Genomic DNA, 21,165 nt, shown 5'->3' on the forward strand with positions numbered 1-21,165 from the left:
GAACTTGTCATTAATTGCTCCAGATAAACCACTATAAACTATAAAAGTAAAATTTTTATTAGTGTCATCTCGATAGAATTATTAATTATCAACTCAAGCTCTTCATGATGATCTCCAAATACCACATGTAAAGTACACAGCTCAGGAAGAATTGCAGAGTCCAAAGCTGTATCCTTATTCACAGCATAGATACATTATCAATCAATACAATTATATAATATAGGACGTCATCTCTATTGTTCTGAGAAATCACTCACAATGCTTATTCTGGAAAAAAACTAGTTGGAATATTCATTGCTATATGCTAGAGAAATAGCTCCCATGCACAGACTCTTACATCTATATCACAGAAAAGTCAACATACTAAGAGGAGCCTCATATGGAGAATTCATGGGTCTACTTCATCCATGATGCAGAATTTATTTATTTATTTATTTATTTATTTATTTATTTATTTATTTATTTATTTATTTATTTATTTATTTATTTATTTATTTATTTATTTAAATTTAATTTAATTTAATTTAATTTAATTTAATTTAATTTAATTTAATTTATATCCCGCCTATCTAGTCTTGTTAGGACCACTCTTGCAGAAACACAGGCTTTTTTTTCTTAATCGAATCTATAATTTAAAAGACTGCAGAAATACACAGTCAAGCACAAATCAAAAAGCAAAAATTCAGAATGGCACTTCTTGCAAAAGCAAGCATGAGATAACTGTTAAGATGAATCCATGCCCAACTAAACAGTAGCACCTTGCTCTTTCATGTCAGCCGGTTCCAACTCTAGTCTGTGGTAGTCACAGCTAAAAACACTGCTGTGAATGGCAGAAAGTGGGGTCACCTAATTTACAGTAGTTTCATGACATATAACGCATAATTAACTTATGAAATTAAACAGGACATCTATGTTTAGTGGTCTTTCAAAGATAATATATCAGTTAATTTCAATCAGTATTTTAATCAACTACTTGGGAACAGGGCAAAAGGGGACTGGGGTGTGTGGAAAAGGGTACTTCCTTTATGAAATTCTCCAAAGTAGCTAACTAGCCACCAATGAAGAAAAAGATGGCCCTTACGTCTTGGTCCATCCATGTCCCTTATGCCTGTATGCCATTACGAACGTCTGTATTGTGCATAGGATTGACACTGTACCTATATCCCTCTTAGTACTAGCAACAACAACAAAAAATCATAGATTCTTCTAACGGATTTCTAGAGACAGGAGCGATAAATAAAATGCTCATGTTCACTTGCTTTAGCAAGGCTCCAATCCTATACACAATTACCTGAGAGTAAGCCCAACACAGCTCAGTGAGTAATCATGAGAAAAGGGCTGAAGTACTCAGACACCTTCTCTACTACAACATCCCACCTGCCAAACAACTACCATCCTTGTATTAAGTTGGGGTTGCCATTTAAGCCTGCGAAAAATATTTCTTGCATCTCCCTATCACAAACTCAGGGAAATGGTCAGTATCCCCTTTACACTTCTGCTTTAAAGCATTAGGGCTGACCACCCACTGCCTTTTTTTAAAAAAAGTAAGAACACACAGCCATGTTTACAGTGGTGACATGTAAAAACCATGTGTTAGAGCACTGGCCCACAGTATACATGGGCACAGGACCTTATAACTGCTGTCTATAGAAATACAGTAATAAGCAGGGTTTATAAACCAAAAAAGAATTGTATTTTAAAAAAACACAAAGAAACAGAAAGGGCCAATGAACAATAAAACAAATATAAGAATCAATGTTTCAACTATAATTTGCTCCTTATAGACAATTGTTCTCACATATATACTATCAACACCACACTTTTATTCACAGCCTCTTCCTAAAACAGACTACATTCATTCTATCTGACAGCACTAAATAATCAGTATCTCTCAACTAAGTACTTCTCTTTCCCACACACTCAACCCTTGTGTACAAACCAGTACCTCCTCATCTAGAAAACACACTGACCGATAAGCTCCACTCATAAGTATCATTGTACACTTTTTAACTATCATAATGCCACTCCAGGCACGCATCCTCCCATATAACTATAAAGCAACTCTAACCAGTTATCATGCAAGTCAATACAAATCTATACACTATATAGACACCAAAGTAAAATGCAAAATCACTACAAGGGCTGTTTAATATACTGTATACACATCTTGTGAGGTTTAGGTCAAAATACAGAGTTCCAAATGTTCAGAAATGTGTATTATACACCTTCTTAAATGAATGCATTAAGAATTTAACATAAACGCCATGCTTACTAATGAAAGCTAGTGATGCCTTTGTTCAGGTCTCTACCACTTACCTTTCCTCAGGTTCCAGTTTGTTTACCCTTTATCTACTTCATCTCACTTGTTCTAGCCAACAAGTTCTGCATCTATAACTCCTGTCATTGCTCCCTTCTGCAACATATACCTTCCTCAAAACCCATATTGGCTGAATCTCATATATTCACTGTATTTCACCTATTCCTCCCCCCAAAAAAACTTGTGTTTCCCTTCCCCATTCTCTGTAAACCTCCTCCAACTTTGTTCCCCCATTTTGCCTACAACCCAGACTTTGAAGTCACTAAAGATCCTACAGCCATTGTGAAATGTTAACTCAAACCAAAATGGACAATTCTGCCATCCCATGTGGTGGGATAGAAAAAGGTTCCTTTATCCTTAATTATTTAAAAAGGCAGCCATGATCATCTGTTACACTTGTTGCTGAAATGTTGACACCAATTCAGGGAATTAACATCAGGGTCTTGATTATGAGAAACAAGATTCAAGATGCCAGAAAAACAAATTAGGACTATTTTCTGCACTTGACAGAGGGAACTTTCATTATCCTTACAAGATGAATCTTGTTGATGTGCATCCCCCTTTTCTCTCTAATTGCTGAAATGCAGCTTCTCCATCTATCATCAGACCTGCACTGAATGCTGGATTTTTAAAAGGAGGCATTTCCTGAATCCCTGCTGGTGAGAAGTAAAATGAATCAACAGGATGTTATCTAAGCAAAAGAAATAATTGCTTGAGAGTTACTAAGAGCAGCAGCAGTCTGACAGTCAGCTAGAAACCCAAAGACATCAGACTCAAGAAATTACTTTCATTGTCACCTCTAAAGATCAATTGCCATTACTATAAATGTAGTTATGCAATTTGCCATCACATGAAGTTTGCAGTCATATGTGGATTCCATCAAAAAGACAGCAGACATCTCAAACAATTAACCTTCAATATCCCACAGCTTCTGAAATTTTGGTTTTGGATGTAAAGAGAACTACATTCCCAACCTCACATCTGTCAAGTAAGCTTCAGCAGCTGAATGATTCCAAAGTAGGATGCAAGTTCATTTCCCCCTTACTTGCCCAAAGCAAGTCACTCTTTTGCATCTCAATTATTCTATCCCACACAGCTATCTGCATAATAATATGAAACAGGCACGGATTATGCTGAATATCAGAGAATGTTAGAATCTATACATGAAGGTACACAAGGCAGTGAAGAACTGCATACCATTCCCAAGAAATGTTAATGTATGCCTAAGAGACTTTGGCAGATAACAATTCATATACAGTTTAACATGGAACAACAGGTAGAAACCCAGGTTAAGATGGTGAGCTCCCAAAACAGAGAGTTGGGCACACCCAGTTTTGCTCTGCACATAACTCTCCTGAGTCCCTGCACTGCAATCTTATCTGCACCTCCTCCCCCTACTAACCTATTTAAAAACAGGTGCAGAAACCAATGTGAACATTGAAACTAAAAGGCAGAACTGAATTCTGAATGTGCACATCAATTTTCTCTCATTCAAATGTGGACATATTCAAGGAAAAGAACAGAATTTTCTGCAACAGACTTTTGCATTTTCATCTACCATTTGCAATGAAGCAGCAAAAATTACACAAACCTAAAACAAATAATTTATTCTGAATGCATTTCCAAAATATCATCATGTTATTTCAGTGCTCAGTGCAATTCTGATTAAACAATCCTATTTTTATTTATTATTGATTTGTTGATTTTATTTATCAACAAAATGAATAATGCACAGGCCAATTAAACCAAAAGCCTTATCTCAACTGGCTAACAATAAATACCAAGCAAATACTTGAACATAAGGAAGTTCAAATGCAAGCACATTCAGAAAGCATTATTAAGCCTAATTGTTACGAACTGCAAAAGAGAAATACCTTATCTTATTGGATCACTAATACAAGTAAAAGACATCACTATGATGTTATGTCTTGATATGAAAGTCTGCAAGATTGTCATGTATGCTTAAAATTATAAGTGCCAGATGCTCTGTACAGTTTGATCTAGTAATGGGCTAGAAATCAATAGTCAGAGATCACTGCAACCTTTTATTCATAAAAAAAATCCTGAAGAGGTTATTCTTCCCACTTTCCAGCTCTCAGTCAAAATCTATGACTTTCTTAGAGCTACTCAGAAATACTTCAGTACTATCGACTGTTCCAGATACTTAACCAAAGATTTTGTTTTCTTTTAGAAAACGAGGGTCACAGTGCTATTATCTCTCCTGTTGCATCAACACCTGCAGCAACCATCAAGTACAGTATTATGTGAAAGTCTTCCTTTTGTATCGAAGTGGGACTGAAACAGCTGCTATCCTATGCACATTCACCTCACAGTATCCCACCCTGAACTCCTGAATAAACCATTCACAGGATTAGACGTGAATAAGGAATCTTCGGAAGAAAAAAAAAGAATCGTATTTAAATCGTAGCATTTCAATAAGTGTATTTTAATTTAAAACGCAATTTATAGGCTCGCGGTCCAATCCTTTTCGAAAATGACGAGCAGAGTTGCTCTGCTCCTACAATCCCTCCCCCCTCCTTCTCTCTGGCGACGAAAACAGGACCTCCCGACCCATTCCCTCCACAGGCAGGCCCCCTCGTGTCAAGCGCTCTTCTCAGCGTTGGGCGGCGGTGGAGGGGGAGCTGAACCTCTGCTAACCACCGCCTCCTCGTTTTCCCACCCGGAGGAGCATCCAGAGAAAGGTCCGTCGCAGAGGCCGTCGGAAGCTGCCGCACCGGCGCCTATGGTGAGGGCAGGGGATGCGGCGGTCTCCGGCGGGGCAAAGAGGCAGCAGGCGACCTCGGGGCAGCTGCAGAACGAAGCGGGGCCGCTGGGCGAGGAGGTGTGCCGCCAGCAGCCCTTTCGCTCCCGATCCCCGCCAATGCACGGCTTTCCGACCACCCCATCCCTTGGCTGTCTGACCTGCGGGCCGAGGAGCTGCACTTCGGCTCTGCCTCCTCCATGGCTCTGACAGCAGCAAGGAAGATGGAGCCTCTCATGCGTGCACCGCGGCTGGCATCGCATCCGTCGGAGCCTTTCTGCAGCCCGGTCCGGCGACGAGAGGGAAGGACCCGCGCGGGAGCCGAGGCGGGGGAGGGGGTTGTCACTCACGACCCGGCGGCAGAGTCCCAACCGCGCAGAGCCAGCCCCGCCGCCGCCGCCATCTTGGAAAGAGGCTCCGAGAGAAGCGAAGCCGGGAGCATCGGTGCTACGGAGAGCGTCAAGGGACAAAGCCCGCCACAGGCGCTCGCTCTCCCTCCTCCTTTGGGTCAGAAAATGCGAGGGAGCGCCACCCGGAAGACAGGAAAAGAGCAGAACGTTCCGAACGTCTCCTGCTTGTTTTCTGGTACAAGAAAAGCGTCTGCAGCCCTGGACGGGACGAAGAGAGGAGACAGGGGCAGGATGAACCGAGGCAGCTAGGGTGTGCGCAGGAGGTCGGGAACTTCACTCTGTTCGGCATGCCTCTCCCTTCTAGGCCCCTGCTTTAACCTCATTGTGCGATTTTTCTGCACAGCTCCTGCAGCACGACTGCCTCGCCTAGATGATTACCTCGTTTCGTGCCGGAGAGAAAGTTCTCTCTGCGTTATCTCAGCGATAACAAGTACAGCAATCTACTGCTTAAAAGTGGGATTAAGCAGAGCGGCAGGAGCAAAATGCTGCCTCTCTGAAAGGAAGCTCCAAGTTGGGCTGGGAAGACTCTTGCCTACAATCCTGGAGAGCCGCTGCTAGTCAGAGTTGAGAGTCCCGGGCTAGACGTTTCTAAACCTGCTCGCCATTTATTTGAGCCACTGGCCTTAGAAACAAACACAAGGTTTTCTCGCAGAAAGATCGCGTTATCTTTGTGAGATCCACAAATTCCCACAGGACTTGATTATCATTGTGGTTTCAATCGTACACAATTGAGAGTAACATACACTGAACTCACGGGGGCTTAATTCTGAGTAAATAAGCAAAGCACTGCTGTGTCTGCGTGAGTTTGCAGTTGCATCGTCTCTCTTCCCTTCTTGGACTGCACCTCTAGACATAACCTAAACCACTATTTTAAATATTTTACCGTAACGTAAACGGCTGTACCTGCAAGCAGCCGTGGCCACCTCTCCATACACACGGCCAGAAGCAGCACTCATGTTTTCAGAAATGACAATCGTGCTGCGTTTGGTGAATGTATGCGTATATCCCAGTTGTACAGACTCCTTATGTGAGCACACTCACAGTCACGTAGCAGCAGATGCAGACCAACGATATCTAAAAACCCTCAGAATATCTAATCTTACCAATATATGGTTTCTATTTACAGCTTTTATAAAGAACAGGCTAACTTTTCTCTTAAACAACAATCATATTAATGGGGGTGAAGGCTTTAGGATAAAACCAAGAAGGGATTGAATGAACTCTCACTTTAAAAAAAAACACTGGAAAACAAGAAACATTAGAATTCTAACTGTATCATTTTCTTCTTCCAAGCTGCCAATACTGTATCTCCCAAAAAGGAACTACCTGTTTAAAATCCCATGTTCATTTTTTTGATAGTCATCATAAAGATTGTTGTGTTCTCCATCTCAAAATGTATCCAAGTGAGAAATATGCTGACTTTATCTCCTCTTTGATTTATAAATTAGAAATACAGTAGTAGTGGGCAATGTAACTCTTAGCTCCATTTTTCATCATTTGATCGCTTTTATTCACCATTGGCAGCTACATAAAGTAAGCCATTTGTGCAGTGTGTGGAAGTGTTGCTAATGGTGTCAGCTTGCAGAAGCTTTGTTTAGTAACAGATTAAAAGTTGCAATCCTGCACCCACTTAAATTGGAAGTAAATTCCTCTGAACTCAGGGAGAGTTCTTTATAAAGATATGCAGATGGTCAATACTGTACGTACATGCTCATGATCTGATTTGTACAGTATAGTGCAGTATGAAACTGGAGGGAGGAAATGCCACCATGGCAAGTGTTGCGGAATGGCACTTTTCTTCCTGCCAGAAGCAGCAGATTTCCAGCCTTTTGGAGAGCTCCTCTGAAGGTGAATAGTGCTGGGGGATGTTGCTGTTTATTTTTATTTTCTTCATATTCTTTAGTCAACTCTCCTCTAAATTTGGTGCCCTCTAGATTTTGGCACCCCGGGAGAAACCCCCCATTGCCCTGCCCTAGTTACAGTTCTGCACATACCATGGAAACCCTACTTAGGGTTGCCGTGGGTCGGATGTGACCTGTCAGCACATAACAACAAAAGTATGGAATCTAATGAACAAATCAGTAATTTTAGTGTGGAGAATACATTATCATTCTATTTACGGTATTCATCAATACAATTCTAGCTGACTATTTACTATTTTTTTTTACATCAGAGCTTAAACCTCAAGAGGGCTGAGGGATTGGTGGTTGTTTTTAAACTTTTATTGCATAACCTAAGCCTTCTCCGAGTTCACATACAATCCACATCATACTCACTTCAGCCTCTAATGTGCATAACGGGGTACAGTACTACAAGATATGTAGTCCAAAAAGTAACACTGGAAAGGCCACATATCTCCCACTCCTGTTGAAGAACGACCTCTGCTTGAGGATGACATTGAACTGCACTTCTATCACAGTACAGTTAAAGTAATAAGAGAGTGCTGTACACCCAGCTCCACTGAACTAGAGAGTCAAGGGAATAGATTCTGAAAAAGCAGCTAGGAAACCCCCATGGCCTTTGCAATGGGTGGTAAGATATCAAACTCTCTGCACAAGGCTCCTCTGACAGGACATATGTATTATACCAAATCTGCATGTTAAATTCAAAAAAGCATATCAGTTCCCCCCAAACATCTGCTATCATGCTTACTTAAGATGTTACCATGTGGCATATGCAGCTGGATGCAGCTCTGAAAAGCAATAAATATTTTGCATAGATGAGTGAACCAGTGGCTAACTATAAAACTGATGGCAGTGCAACTCCACATCAACTCAAAACCACTCCTGGGAAAAACACACTGTCCTTATTATGTAGTTCACGAGATACTACAGAGCAGGAGTGGAATATTTAAATTCATCTTTCGGAGTGTCTCTCAAGCCAGAATAAACACTCTGTGGCATGGAAGAGCCTTGACTGAATTTCAAAGAGACAAGGCAAGAAATGTTCATCTTTCAAACATGCTCTATCATGAAGTAAGACGAAACATAGAGTAAAGATTTCTATCTTTGATGGTAACTTGTCTTTCCTCCACCCCCCAAGTGACCAGCTCAGGAAACTCTCTCACACACATACACACACACACACACATTTTGTTTGGGAGCCCCATTTGTTCCTTTTATTTTTAAAGTTCGCAGGTAACTATGGATCTTTATGCAACTAACAGAGCAGAAGGGCCAGCTGGGCCATGAGGTAGGGAGACCCCTGCCTTTGGTAGCAGATCAGGAACAGCAGCTGATTGAGGGTAGGGCACTTACCTGCCACAGTGCTACTCTTCCCCCTCCCTTACACCACTTGTTGAGGAGGCTATCCTCAGGTTTCGGCAAAAATGGACCATGAAGACAGGATCAGGAAGAATGAAGAGAAGCAGAGTGGAGAAGGCTGCCGCAAGTGTTAGGGGCTCATGCAGTATAGCACCTCTGCTACCCCAAATGAAACCACTCATCGGCAAAACAGAAGCATCAGCACACTTAGTTAAAGCACTTCATGGTTTGCAGAAGAACAGGCGGGGGGAGCTAATTCAGGAGAGCTAACTGAAGGTTCAGAAACTCAGTCGCCATAGAGTAATAATAATCTTAGAACTGCACAGCTGTAAGGGACCCTATGGATCATCAACCCCTCCCTGTCATGGAGGCACAGTGCGGAACTGAATTCCCAACCTAACCACTGGGTTATCCAGTGACAATGGAATGGAATATCCAGAATGCAGGCATGGCTGATTGAATAGGAGCACTCTACACTGCAACATTTTACTGCAGGTTCCACAGGGTGGCTCATGCTCTGGGACAAGGATCACCTTCAAATCTCTAAGTTCCTTACCCCACTCACGAGCTGTCAGTGGTATAAGCCTATCTTCAAACAGGTTTATGGTGCTTTAAATCCTTTCAGAAGTCTGTCATTACTAGAACTCAAAAGGTTTAGCTGCCAGTCTTAAGTTAGCAGCCAAAAACAAAACAAAAAAGCCCATCACCTTTTACTGAGGAGAAAGTATTTCTGTCTCAGCACTGTCAGCTCATATTCTGTGTGTCAGATCCTGCTAGTCTTTGGTGCCATTAAGTCATTGCTATTCCAAGAGTATGCTGATCATAAGGTCAGAAACATTCTTGGGATTCATGCCCTCTTGCTGTTGCTAAAGTATCCGTCTCAGCTTCCTGTCTTGAATAGCTATTACACACCACAGTGCATTTTGTCTTCTTACATAATGGTTGTTATGCAATTTTTCTTGGTGGATCAGGTAATGTGACTTGAATAGACCCAGATTACATGCATGTAAACTCTGTGCCACAAATGCCAAAACTGGCTTCCACAGCCAAAGTCTGCCTATTGCTTATGGGTGTTCTCCATAATAATCACATTTGTATTCTGCTAGATTGCTCAGTGGTTTAGGTATCTGGCTGCTGAACCAGAAGTTGGGAGTGCAAACCTCTACTCTGCCTTCTTGATAGAGCCTGGACTTGGTGATCCATAAGGTCCCTTCCAGCCATACCGTTCTAAGATTTATCTAAGATTATTATTCCGTTCATTCTTCAAGGAGGTCAGGAAAGCTTATGTTACCAATTATCAGCGCAACAGATTAATTTTAGGATATTCCCGAAAATAAGTAATACTAACAAAATAATATCTGATAAGAATGAGATGAACATTCATAAAAATTTCTCATTCTCAATTATTTTCAAAGTCTTGGCATGCCTATACTCTTCACCAAGCCTTCCCCTGCATTAGCTAGATTTCTCATCTTCTCATGGAAATAAAACCCTGGTGTTGTCCCCTGCCTTTCTTTGTTTGTTCCCACCCATTGTTTAGTGAAGGAACCATCAAATTCTATGCAGCATAATGCCCTTTCCAGTAAATCCTGTGTAGGAAAGATGCAATTCTGCACAAGAATTGTAACAATCCTATGCTTCTTGGTTCTACTCAGGTGAATCTTACACTAAAAAATACCATTCTATGCCATCTTGTACTACTTCTGTACAGCCTGGCATTTCTTTCAGAAAAAACAAACCACAATATGTCCAATTATTCCAGCAAGATTTTCCACATGGTTTCTTCAAGGAAAAAGTTTTGCATAGAGAAGTCTCACTGCAAGGAGTAAAGAGTGATTTTTGAGAAACTGAAAGACTGTGAGAGACACCTTGAACCACCAAATAGTGCCACAGTTACCAAAGCTTCGAGCATTAGTTTTCAAAAGTACCTCTTTAGCCAGGTTGCCATTAGTGTTACTACTGCTTCAATCATGCAAGTAATTTTTTGCATTGCACATTCTTAATGTGTTGCACAGTCATTACTGAAAGGCGAGAAAACTACATGGAAACCTCTTTGGTTCCCTGTAGTAGCCTATTCTAATGTTGCAACTTGGAAATATGCATTAAAAATGAAAAAAAAAACTACAAGTAAATGTTTGAAATTAACTGTTACTCATTACATCCAAGTAGCTTAGGTGTTATTATACCTAAAAGTAATTTGGTAACATGTTATATTATTTTGTATTCCAAAAGTAACTAGTTACTTCCCAGTTCTGTTTTTTTCCCATTTTTATTAGCAACTGCAGGTGTAGGAATCTTAGTGATGGCCATCAAATTTGTGAGGTAAAGTGGCCCCAATGTGTTGATGTGTCCAATGCAATGAAGTTGCCTACTCTGTTATATACGGTATGGTTTGCATAATATTACATCAAAGGAAGTGGAGTCAGCAAATATTCAGGTTGACAGAAGGTTGTCTGCTAATTTCATGATCAGACTCCAGAAAGGTCTTCTTTCTAGACATCATTCACCCTCATGATTCTCCCAGGGATTCATCATTAATAATGGAAGCATATGACATTCTTCCAGCAGACAAGGGATTGCTGATAAACCTGTCTGTTGCTCTGTTAAAGGTATTAGATATGATTGGTTATGAAGTTCTCTTCAGAATTACATAACTGTATCTTGGCCACATGAAGTCATAATGCTATTTATCATCCAACATCTTAATTAGGTATTTTAAAACTTGAGTCAGTCTAAGTTTAGCCACTGTAACCTTTTGATCCACTTCTTGAAAGCTACTCAGACGTAGAATTTGAACTATAAGCAGTGAACATTATAGGAAATAGATTTTTTTTAAAAAAAACAGGTTCCCTGAAATCCTCCTAATATCTGCATAAATGAAGCAGAATCTTGGGTTATGCTAACATTGATTAACAACATTTTATTTACTGCCTTTGTATCTCACCTTTCCTCCAAGTCACATACTTTATTACTGTCACATACTTTATTACTCACCAATGCTGCAATCTGCGCTGTCAGACTATTTAAATTGCAATGACTTCAGTCTGACTTAAGCAGCCTTACTGTATCAGGATTGCAGCAATGGGCATTTTAAAGCCTAAATCCAAATGGAGCCACTAAATTAACTGCTGAATTGTGAGTCAAGGTAAAGGTTCCCCTTGACATTTAGTCAAGTTGTGGCTGACTCTAGGGGACATTACTTATCTCTATTTCCAAGCCGCAAAGCCAGTTTCCATGGTCACGTGGCCAGTGCAACTAGACACAGAACACCATTAACTTCCCACCGTGGTGGTACCTATTTATCTACTCGCATTTGCATTCTTTCGAACTGCTAGGTTGGCAGGAATGGTGAGTCAACACTAAAATAAATCTCACTGAGTCAGTGGGTCTACTTTAGCTGAGATTACCAATTGGATTCAGGTCATTGCATGGTAACTTTGAAAACCTATTTTCCAATTACTGATACCATCATCATGTCTTCAGTTTTTTTCTTTTTAACATGGAGTAGTATGCAACTAATTTTTCCAAATCAAGTTCTCTCTGATAGAGTTGTTTACTTCAACAGAATGGGCTCAAGGTTCAGAATGGGCTCAGAATGGCCTCCTCCTATTACAGGTCCCTCTATCACTTTTAAAATCTGCTGTGGAGGGACAGGGGATCCTCCATAACATGTTTTCAGGGGGCTTGAAGGTACAGTGTAGAAGAGAGAGGGATGCTCTGACTCTATAACACTAAATTTCACTCTTTATCTTATGATCCTGAGTCTTAATAATTTTTACAACACATTAGTCTGAATTATTTTGAAAAAATGATTAATATTTTAATAAGTAAATAAGGAAGCCAGCACGTTACAACAAGTGTGAAATGGACAAGCCACTTCTTCATCCTAAACTAAAGGCATCTGGTGAGTTTCATGGCCAAGCAACAATTTGTTCTTATACTTCCCACATCCAAACTGACCTCTGTAGGTAGTGATCCACCTGTCAACATACTAATGGAGTTTTATATCCTCCATGGAATGCCATCAGGTTGCACAGATTCATTATGAGTCCCAGAATTTATTTTCAGGGCTCTGCCTTAGAACAGTACCAAAATCCTCTCGCATAGCTAGACAAACAGCAAAACCTTTGGAGGCCAATTGCCCCAGGTTAAGAAGTTACCATAGACTCAGCATGCAATTGATAATGTCTATGGTTATTTTGTACCTTGGGGTAGTTCACCTCAAAAAGTTATGCAGTTTGTGCTATAACTAGGCAAAAGGATTTATGCCAGTGATTCTCAACCTTTCATATGTCCCACTAATACTTTTATTTTTTTTAAAAATGGAAACCCCCCCCCCCAAAAAAGCACATTCATGTATTTACAGGCATTCTCTTATATTTTATGGTATACACAAATTTTCAGGACATAAACAGGAAGTAGCAGTAAATTCAAACAAACAAAACTAATTCTGTCAGTAGTTGAAAGCTGTAATAATGGTTGAGTACAAGTTTTACTTCTATGGAGACTACAAAATACAAAGACGTTATATTAGTATTATTGGGAATAAATTGTATTGCTATGAATATAGTTCCATGTTATAGAAACCTGCATACTATCTAAATTACCACATTCCATAAATCGTACGTGAATGAGAATCGTTAACACAGAATACCCTGTTTCCCCAAAAATAAGACCTAACCTGAAAATAAGCCCTAGTGTGATTTTTCAGGATGCTCATAATATAAGCCCTATCCCAAAAAGAAGCCCTAGTTAAGTGAAACCCTGCCCTCCACCATTGTGCAGCACTGAGCAGCAGGCAGAAGATGACATGACTGTATTTGAATAAATGTAGATTGTTGTACATGAAAGAAATAAAACATCCCCTGAAAATAAGCCCTACTGGTTTTTTTTGGAGCAAAAATTTATATAAGACCCTGTCTTATTTTCAGGGAAACAGAGGTACTTCTTAACAGAATTTTGGTACTGTATATGAAATTCTGTTAAGAAGTACCTCTGAGCATATGCACCCCTCCCCCTTTGGGTACATGAGATAAACTGGCTATGTTTCTTCATAGATTTCTTTGATAATGATTATGCAAAAACCCTTAAAAATTAATTCTGCCATCTTGTGCATTTTGCCTTGTAAGAATGAATCACACCATGAAAAGAATGTGTTCAGCTAAGACAAATGAATTGTCTATACAGTACTCAACTCTCTGTCTTCTGCACTACTTGTTTAAGGCAGGAAAGAACAACAGTATCAGATCTGCTCTATGAAGTTACCCATAAAAGGATTACCTTTCTTGGAAAGAGTAAGACAGTAAGAGTCACATCTGTTGCTGTGCAGTCAAATTATTCTACACAGACTACCAATGTTGTCAAATCAGCCTTTCACACATGACATTTTAAACACACCACTTGGAAAAATATTATATGTTTTCCACCATAACTTTAATCTAAAGATAGAATCAATAAGCATTTCCAGACAGAGTAGTACAGCCTATGTACTACTAGGATTTGTATCATTAGTATAATTTATGTTGAACATTACAGTCATAGCATTGCCTACTGTTATTTTTGTCAAAGGGCAACAGTTTATACTCTCAATTTACAAACTGGATGTTCACATTAAGCAGCCAAGGAGCACTTCTGTACTCAAAAGCAGAAGTCTCAGCTGTACAACCCACACTTGCCTTCCAAGGGTTCCAGTTTACATTCTGGATAACAAAAGTAGCCAAGCATGTCTAAGGTATCCTGGTGACCTTAACTCCCAAATATAATGTCACATGTTGCAAAATATATGAATATTTTAGGATCAAAAGATCATTAATCATTATTTATATATTTTAAGGCAGGATTGTTTTATCATAATGAGAGTAAATCCAGTAGTGTAATATATACCATGTAAGGCTGATAACATCATCAGCCATAGCAGATTTTCAGTAATTAAGGATTTCCTGTTCTTCCTCACATCCAGTTTGAAGGCTCCCTTGAGATCCCTTTCATCATAGGGAAGGCACTGGGAGTTATGTCAGTGGTGATGATTTTAGGAAATTAGACTGCCTCCCCAATTGCCCCAACAGCTTCCAAGGGAACCCAAGGGTTCCAAGTGGAGTCTTGGGAGTTGGGGGGGGCAGGGTAGGGTGGAAAATTTTAATTTCCAAAAAAATCACCACAGGTAAATACATCATCAGTCCCATGCAGCATAGGTTACACTGCTGGAAATTCAGCCAATATTTCTATTGAGACTCTGGAATAATTGTTTTGGTTTTTTCATATTGATGTCTTTCCTGAAGAATCCTGTGCAACCTTACTGAAAAGCCAGTCCCATTGTTTTCAACAAAGCTTATTCTCCAGTAAACCTATCTATGATTCAGACTTATGAATTGGCTTCAATGCTCTGTTTGACAATCATATAATCAATATATTCTATAATTTAGAAATTACTGCTATTATTGCAGTAATACAAGTTGCTGATAAATATTAATAATATATGGCAGCTTACTCTATGGTTCAGGTTCAGAAGATCACAATTCCCTCTGTATCATATTTTTCCTGTTGGTCCTCAGTTCTAGAAAATATGAAACAATTAAAACAGGTGTCTCTGAACACATTAAATGTAATTTACCCATGTCTCTAAATACCTGCACCGCATGTGCCCCATCTAAATTTAAGAGACAGGACTTTCATATTAGAAGATTTAAATTCAAAGTTTTAAAAATTATTTTTGGGACAACTACCAGAATCCCCCATCCAATCTAGACTATGCTGGTTGGAGGATTTTGGGAGTTCTTGTCCAAAAGTCACTTCTTCTAGCAAATCTAAGCCAGGCCTATGGTCAATGAATATACCGTATTTTTCGCTCCATAAGACGCACCTTTCCATAAGACGCACCAATTTTTTAGGAGAAGAAAACAGGAAAATATAATCTGTTTTCTTCGCTCCATAAGACGCACAGACTTTCCACACCCCTGTTCTGTGGGAAAAAAGTGAGTCTTATGGTGCAAAAAATACAGTACTTTTGAATTACTGATATACATTGTAACTCTACTATCCCTGTCTTCTGGCTCCTGGCCAGTATTTGTCAGCCTGCAGATAGCCTACTCATTTATTTTTCTGAATAAGAGGCTATTTAATCTTAACAGCCTCCAGTAGATTTTTGGTGTTGAACAGCAAGACTTACCCACCCAAACAGAGGAGTAGAAAGCATTAAAGGAAGGGTCACAGCACAGAAACAGAGCATCTCGTTTCCACAGGTGCAAGTCCAATCCCTGTCATCTCCAGTTAAAAGCTTCAGGTAGTAGGTCAGACCTTTGCTGGTCAGAGTAGACCTCACTGAACTTCATGGACCAAATGTCTAAACTGACACAAGGCAACTTCCTTTATTCCTAACTCCAGTGTTTTTTAATGAGTCATCGACTGGGCCATGCCTTCTGACTCGGAGCAATGAGTCATACTGACGGAGAAGAGACAGCCTTCTCTCTTGAGACACACACAGGTAATCTAGCTGCATTGCTATAACATTAGGTGCATCTGCTTTCACCCATTGTTAGAAATTTAGCAGATATTCCCCATCTCCTTCCTTTTCTTATAATATGCAATTTTAGTACATCACACAAAACAGCAAAGAAAATATCTGGCAACACATACAAAAGATACCTGAAAACAAAGAGAAGGCAATTCTTGGGTATTAAGTGCAACTGGTACACATGAAATTTGCTCCCTACTTTTCATTTAATGCAGGGGAGTGGGATTCGTGGCCCTCCAAGTGCTGTGGTGCTTTCATTACCATCAGTTCTTACTTTGTACAGTAAATGGTCAGATGTGATAGGGGTTGTATTTCAGCAACCTCCAGAGGGCTGCTATTCTTATATGTGTACCCATTTTTATTTCTAAATTAAGATCATGGCCACTGGCCCCATCACCTCCTGGCAAATAGAAGGGGCAGATAAGGAGGCAGTGACAGATTTTACTTTCTTGGGCTCCATGATCACTGCAGATGGTGACAGCAGCCACAAAATTAAAAGACGCCTGCTTCTTGGGAGGAAAGAGATGACAAACCTAGACAGCATCTTAAAAAGCAGAGACATCAATCACCTTGCCGACAAAGGTCCACATAGTCAAAGCTATGGTTTTTCCAGTAGTGATGTATGGAAGTGAGAGCTGGACCATAAAGAAGGCTGACTGCCGAAGAATTGATTTGAATTGTGGTGCTGGAGAAGACTCTTGAGAGTCCCCTGGACTGCAAGGAGAACAAACCTATCCATTTTGAAGGAAATCAAACCTGAGTCCTCACTGGAAGGACAGATCCTGAAGCTGAAGCTCCAATACTTTGGTCATCTCATGAGAAGAGAAGACTCCCTGGAAAAGACCTTGATGTTGGGAAAGTGTGAAGGGAAGAGGAGAAGGGGACAACAGAGGACGAGATGGTCGGACAGTGTCATCGAAGCTATCAACATGAATTTGACCAAACTCCAAGACACAATGGAAGACAAGAGGTCCTGGCGTACTCTGGTCCATGGGGTCACGAAGAGTCGGACATGACTTAACGACTAAACAATAACAAATTTTTATTTCTGAGACATAAAAATATGGAAGGAAGCAGTTCAATCAGATGTTCTCTACAAGGCTGGTATGAAACAGACTGGCTATTCACAAACATCAGACTCTTTCATTATCCAAGATTCAAAGCTCCCTGCTAGAATGTGTTCTCTGCACACATTGTCCCAGGTTCAATCTTCAGCATTTGCAGGTTCCAGGCTGGGAAAGATAACTGACTGAATCCTTAGAGAACTACTGCCCGTCTATATGGACAATACAGACTGAGACTAAAAATCTGAGGGTGTATATCTAGTGCTACCTGTGAGTAAGTATGCAGAACTGCTCCATCTTTCCCTTGTTAATGGATATTTATTTGATTTATGTATATCTCACCATTTTCCCAGAAAAAAGGCTCACAATGGCTCACAACAAGATTCAAAACAAGTACGGATTAAAACACAAAAAGTCTGCAATTAAGCAAAATACAGTAATCCAGTGTAGTGGCAAAAGTGTCAGACTGACAGTCAGGGGACATAGGTTCAAATCTCCACTCAGTCATGGAAATACACTAATAAACCACTCTTTGAACATCTCACATACCTTGAAAAGCTTATTAGGGTCACCCTTTTAGAAGCAACTAACTCGTGGCACATAACAAAAAACAAAAAGATTAATCAAACTACTGTATAGCCATAATCTTGTTCAATATTTCTGTTCACACAAGTCCAACTATGGAAGTTACCATGGTGATCTGACAAGATGCCAGGTGTGTGCTTGGTTGTGCATAGCCAGCACCTTGTAAGATCGCTGCTACATCTTCAGTAGTTGGAGTTCTTCACACATGTAGCTGGATAGTGAACAGAGTACTGCCACACTGAATTAAAAAGCAAATGCAAAACACTAGTAAAAAAAGAACTGGATCTATCTGTTAAAAGCCTCTTTCTCGATAGCCAGTCATTTATTATTTGTTTATTTAAGATAATAACTAAGACAAAATATGATGGCAACAGCTGAGAGAGTTACAGGTGGAAGATGTTGCCACTGGGACCCCTTGAAAATGCTCTGTTCTGAGAATTTTCAATAAAATGTGAAGGGAATACTTTCCTGAGAGGGAAAAAAAACAGGGGCCTTTGCCTACAGCCAGTTATGCTGGGTGTCTTTCTTTCAAGGACAAATGCAATACAGCACCAAAGCAATATTGGTTGGTGTCTCTTCTATACAGAACATCCAAATCTCCTTTCACAGTTTGGGATGAAAAATGATAAGCCTACTGAAAGATTATTTGTTTCCTGAAAATTCGGCAAACAGAATAAATAGATGAATATTTTATTGGTACAAATGTGAATACTTTGCTTATCTACACTCATGGTTCTACATGCCAAGTATTTTATTAAGCAGTTCCCAGATTCCATTAATATAAATGCTCATGTTCAGGTTTCCATTAACTAATACCGTGTTCCCCCGAAAATAAGCTTGGGACAGTCAGATCATATATCTCTTTTTTTGATTCCATCATACAGACCTCTTGTTAAAAGAATCAGACCATCAATTAGAGAAATACAAGTGTGGCCAGTGGATGCATCTGAGCAACTTCAAGATTGCTTTAGGAGCACTGATTGGGCACTGTTTGAGGAGGACAATGTTGATACTTATGCCTCGACAGTACTGTTTTATATCAAAAGCTGCATCAATGTTGTTACTACTACCAGACAAGTACGAGTGTTTTCTAATAACAAGCCTTGGCTAAATAGAGAAGTGCGCCTTTTATTAAAAGCCAGAAATGCTGCTTTTCATTCTGGTGATGAACTACAGTACAGAGAGGCTAGAGCTAAACTGAAAAGGGGCATTAAGGATGCCAAAGCTATGTACAGCCAGAGAATTGAACAACACCTTGAAAGTTCTGACACTCGCCGAGTGTGGCACGGCCTAAGACAAATCACTGGTCAGAGTAACAAAAACAGTCTGTGTAGCAGCAGTGATTTTTTGGCTGAGCAGTTAAATCAATTTTTCAGCCGTTTTGAGGTGGAAACAGGAACAACCATTATTCCAGCACCTACTGTCTATAATACATCACTAGAATCTACCATCAACAGACAACCACTAGTACTGCAGATTTCAGATGTGAGACGCGCTTTCCAGAATATTAATGTTCGAAAGGCAGCTGGACCAGATGGAATCATGGGACGAGTTATTAGGGGCTGTGCTGCAGAATTAGCTGGAGTTTTTACGGATATTTTCAATCTATCCTTGTTGCAGTGTTCAGTCCCCACTTGCCTGAAGACATCTATTATAGTGCCAGTCCCCAAGCAGTCAGCTGTGGTATCTCTCAATGATTACAGACCAGTAGCTTTAACATCTGTTGTTATGAAATGTTTTGAGAGATTGGTGCTGGATTACATTAAGGCTAGTCTTCCACCTTCTTTGGACCCATGGCAATTTGCATACAGGAAAAATAGATCTACTGATGATGCTGTGTCCATTGTACTCCATACTGTATTGAGCCACTTAGAACATCAGGGAACTTATGCGAGGCTGTTGTTTGTGGATTATAGCTCTGCTTTAATACCATTCTACCAAATAGGTTGTTTTTTAAAATGATCAACCTGGGATTACCTCAGGAGATATGCATGTGGATAAAGGATTTTCTGACAGATAGGCCACAGTCAGTAAGGATGGGATCTCACCATTCTTCTACCCTGATACTAAGTACAGGAGCTCCCCAGGGCTGCGTGCTAAGTCCCTTCCTCTATTCCCTGTACACACATGATTGCACCCCACTGTATAACACCAATGCAATTATTAAATTTGCGGATGATACGACAGTGGTGGGGCTCATAAATAAGAACAATGAGTCTGCTTATAGAAAGGAAGTACAAAGGTTGATACTTTGGTGTAAAGAAAATCATCTCACACTTAACATCAAAAAAACTAAAGAACTCATAATTGATTTTAGGAGGAAGAGATATGTACATTTACCACTGTACATAAACGGTGAGGAAGTGGAGAGAGTTGGTAGTTTTAAATTTCTGGGTACTTACATCTCAGAGGACCTCTCATGGACTATAAATGCCAACATGCTAATGAAGAAGGCACAGAAGAGGCTGTATTTCCTGAGAATGCTCGGCAAGTTAAATTTATCTCAGCATTTGCTTCTGTCATACTATCGTAGCACCATTGAGAGTGTCCTAACCTATGGCATTCTGGCATGGTTTGGGAGTAGCTCTGTAGCGGACAAAAAAGCTCTACAGAGAACCATTAAAATTGCCCAGAATATCATCGGGCTCCAGCTACCAACCCTGGATGACATCTTCACATCCCGCTGTCTAAGGAAATCACATAGCATCCTGAGAGACTCTTCCCATCCTGCTTATAACTTTTTTGAACTGTTACCATCTGGCAGAAGATATAGAACAATTAAGACTCGGACCACACGTTTTCTCAATAGTTTTTATCCCAGAGCTATAATTGCAATTAATAATCAGCTTAAAGACCACCAGTAGTGAATAATTAGTTGGACTGTGTAACTTGGCCTGCGGTGTAGATGTTTGTATTTTTAGTGGGGGACTTTTAGTGGGTGGGGAGTGTTTGGGAATTTTATGTGTGTGCATGTGTCTGGTCTCTGGGTGTCTGTGAATTTCGTTGTATGTGTATATACTTACAATGACAATAAATTATTATTATTATTATATTAATTTCTGCTGCAAAAATGCAGTAGGGCTTATTTTCAGGGGGTGTTTAGTTTTTTTCATGTACAACCATCTACATTTATTCAAATACAGTCATGTCATCTTCTGGTTGCTGCACAATGGTGGAGGGTGGGGTTTCACTTAACTAGGGCTTATTTTGGGGGTAGGGCTTATATTACGAGCATCCTGAAAAAGCATACTAGGG

General features: G+C 40.0%; 1 protein-coding gene across 5 annotated transcripts in view; it reads right to left on the reverse strand.

Annotated features, from left to right (window-relative positions):
* Positions 1-21,165, reverse strand: part of MAP3K4 (mitogen-activated protein kinase kinase kinase 4) — a 104,649-nt gene that overhangs the window by 77,829 nt on the left and 5,655 nt on the right. For 2 of the 5 annotated variants that reach the window (XM_020809020.3, XM_020808974.3), the window contains exon 1: positions 5,240-5,514. The exons of 1 other annotated variant lie outside the window; for it this stretch is intronic. In XM_020809020.3, the coding sequence (XP_020664679.3) occupies positions 5,240-5,316 (77 nt within the window). In that variant the 5' untranslated portion in view covers positions 5,317-5,514. Of the gene's footprint in view, positions 1-5,239; positions 5,516-21,165 lie in introns of those variants that run through there. 2 more of the 5 variants (XM_020808981.3, XM_020809009.3) reach the window with 2 other exon arrangements.

This window comes from Pogona vitticeps, chromosome 1 (genome assembly GCF_051106095.1).
Source record: "Pogona vitticeps strain Pit_001003342236 chromosome 1, PviZW2.1, whole genome shotgun sequence".
NCBI classification, from domain to species: Eukaryota; Metazoa; Chordata; class Lepidosauria; order Squamata; family Agamidae; genus Pogona; species Pogona vitticeps.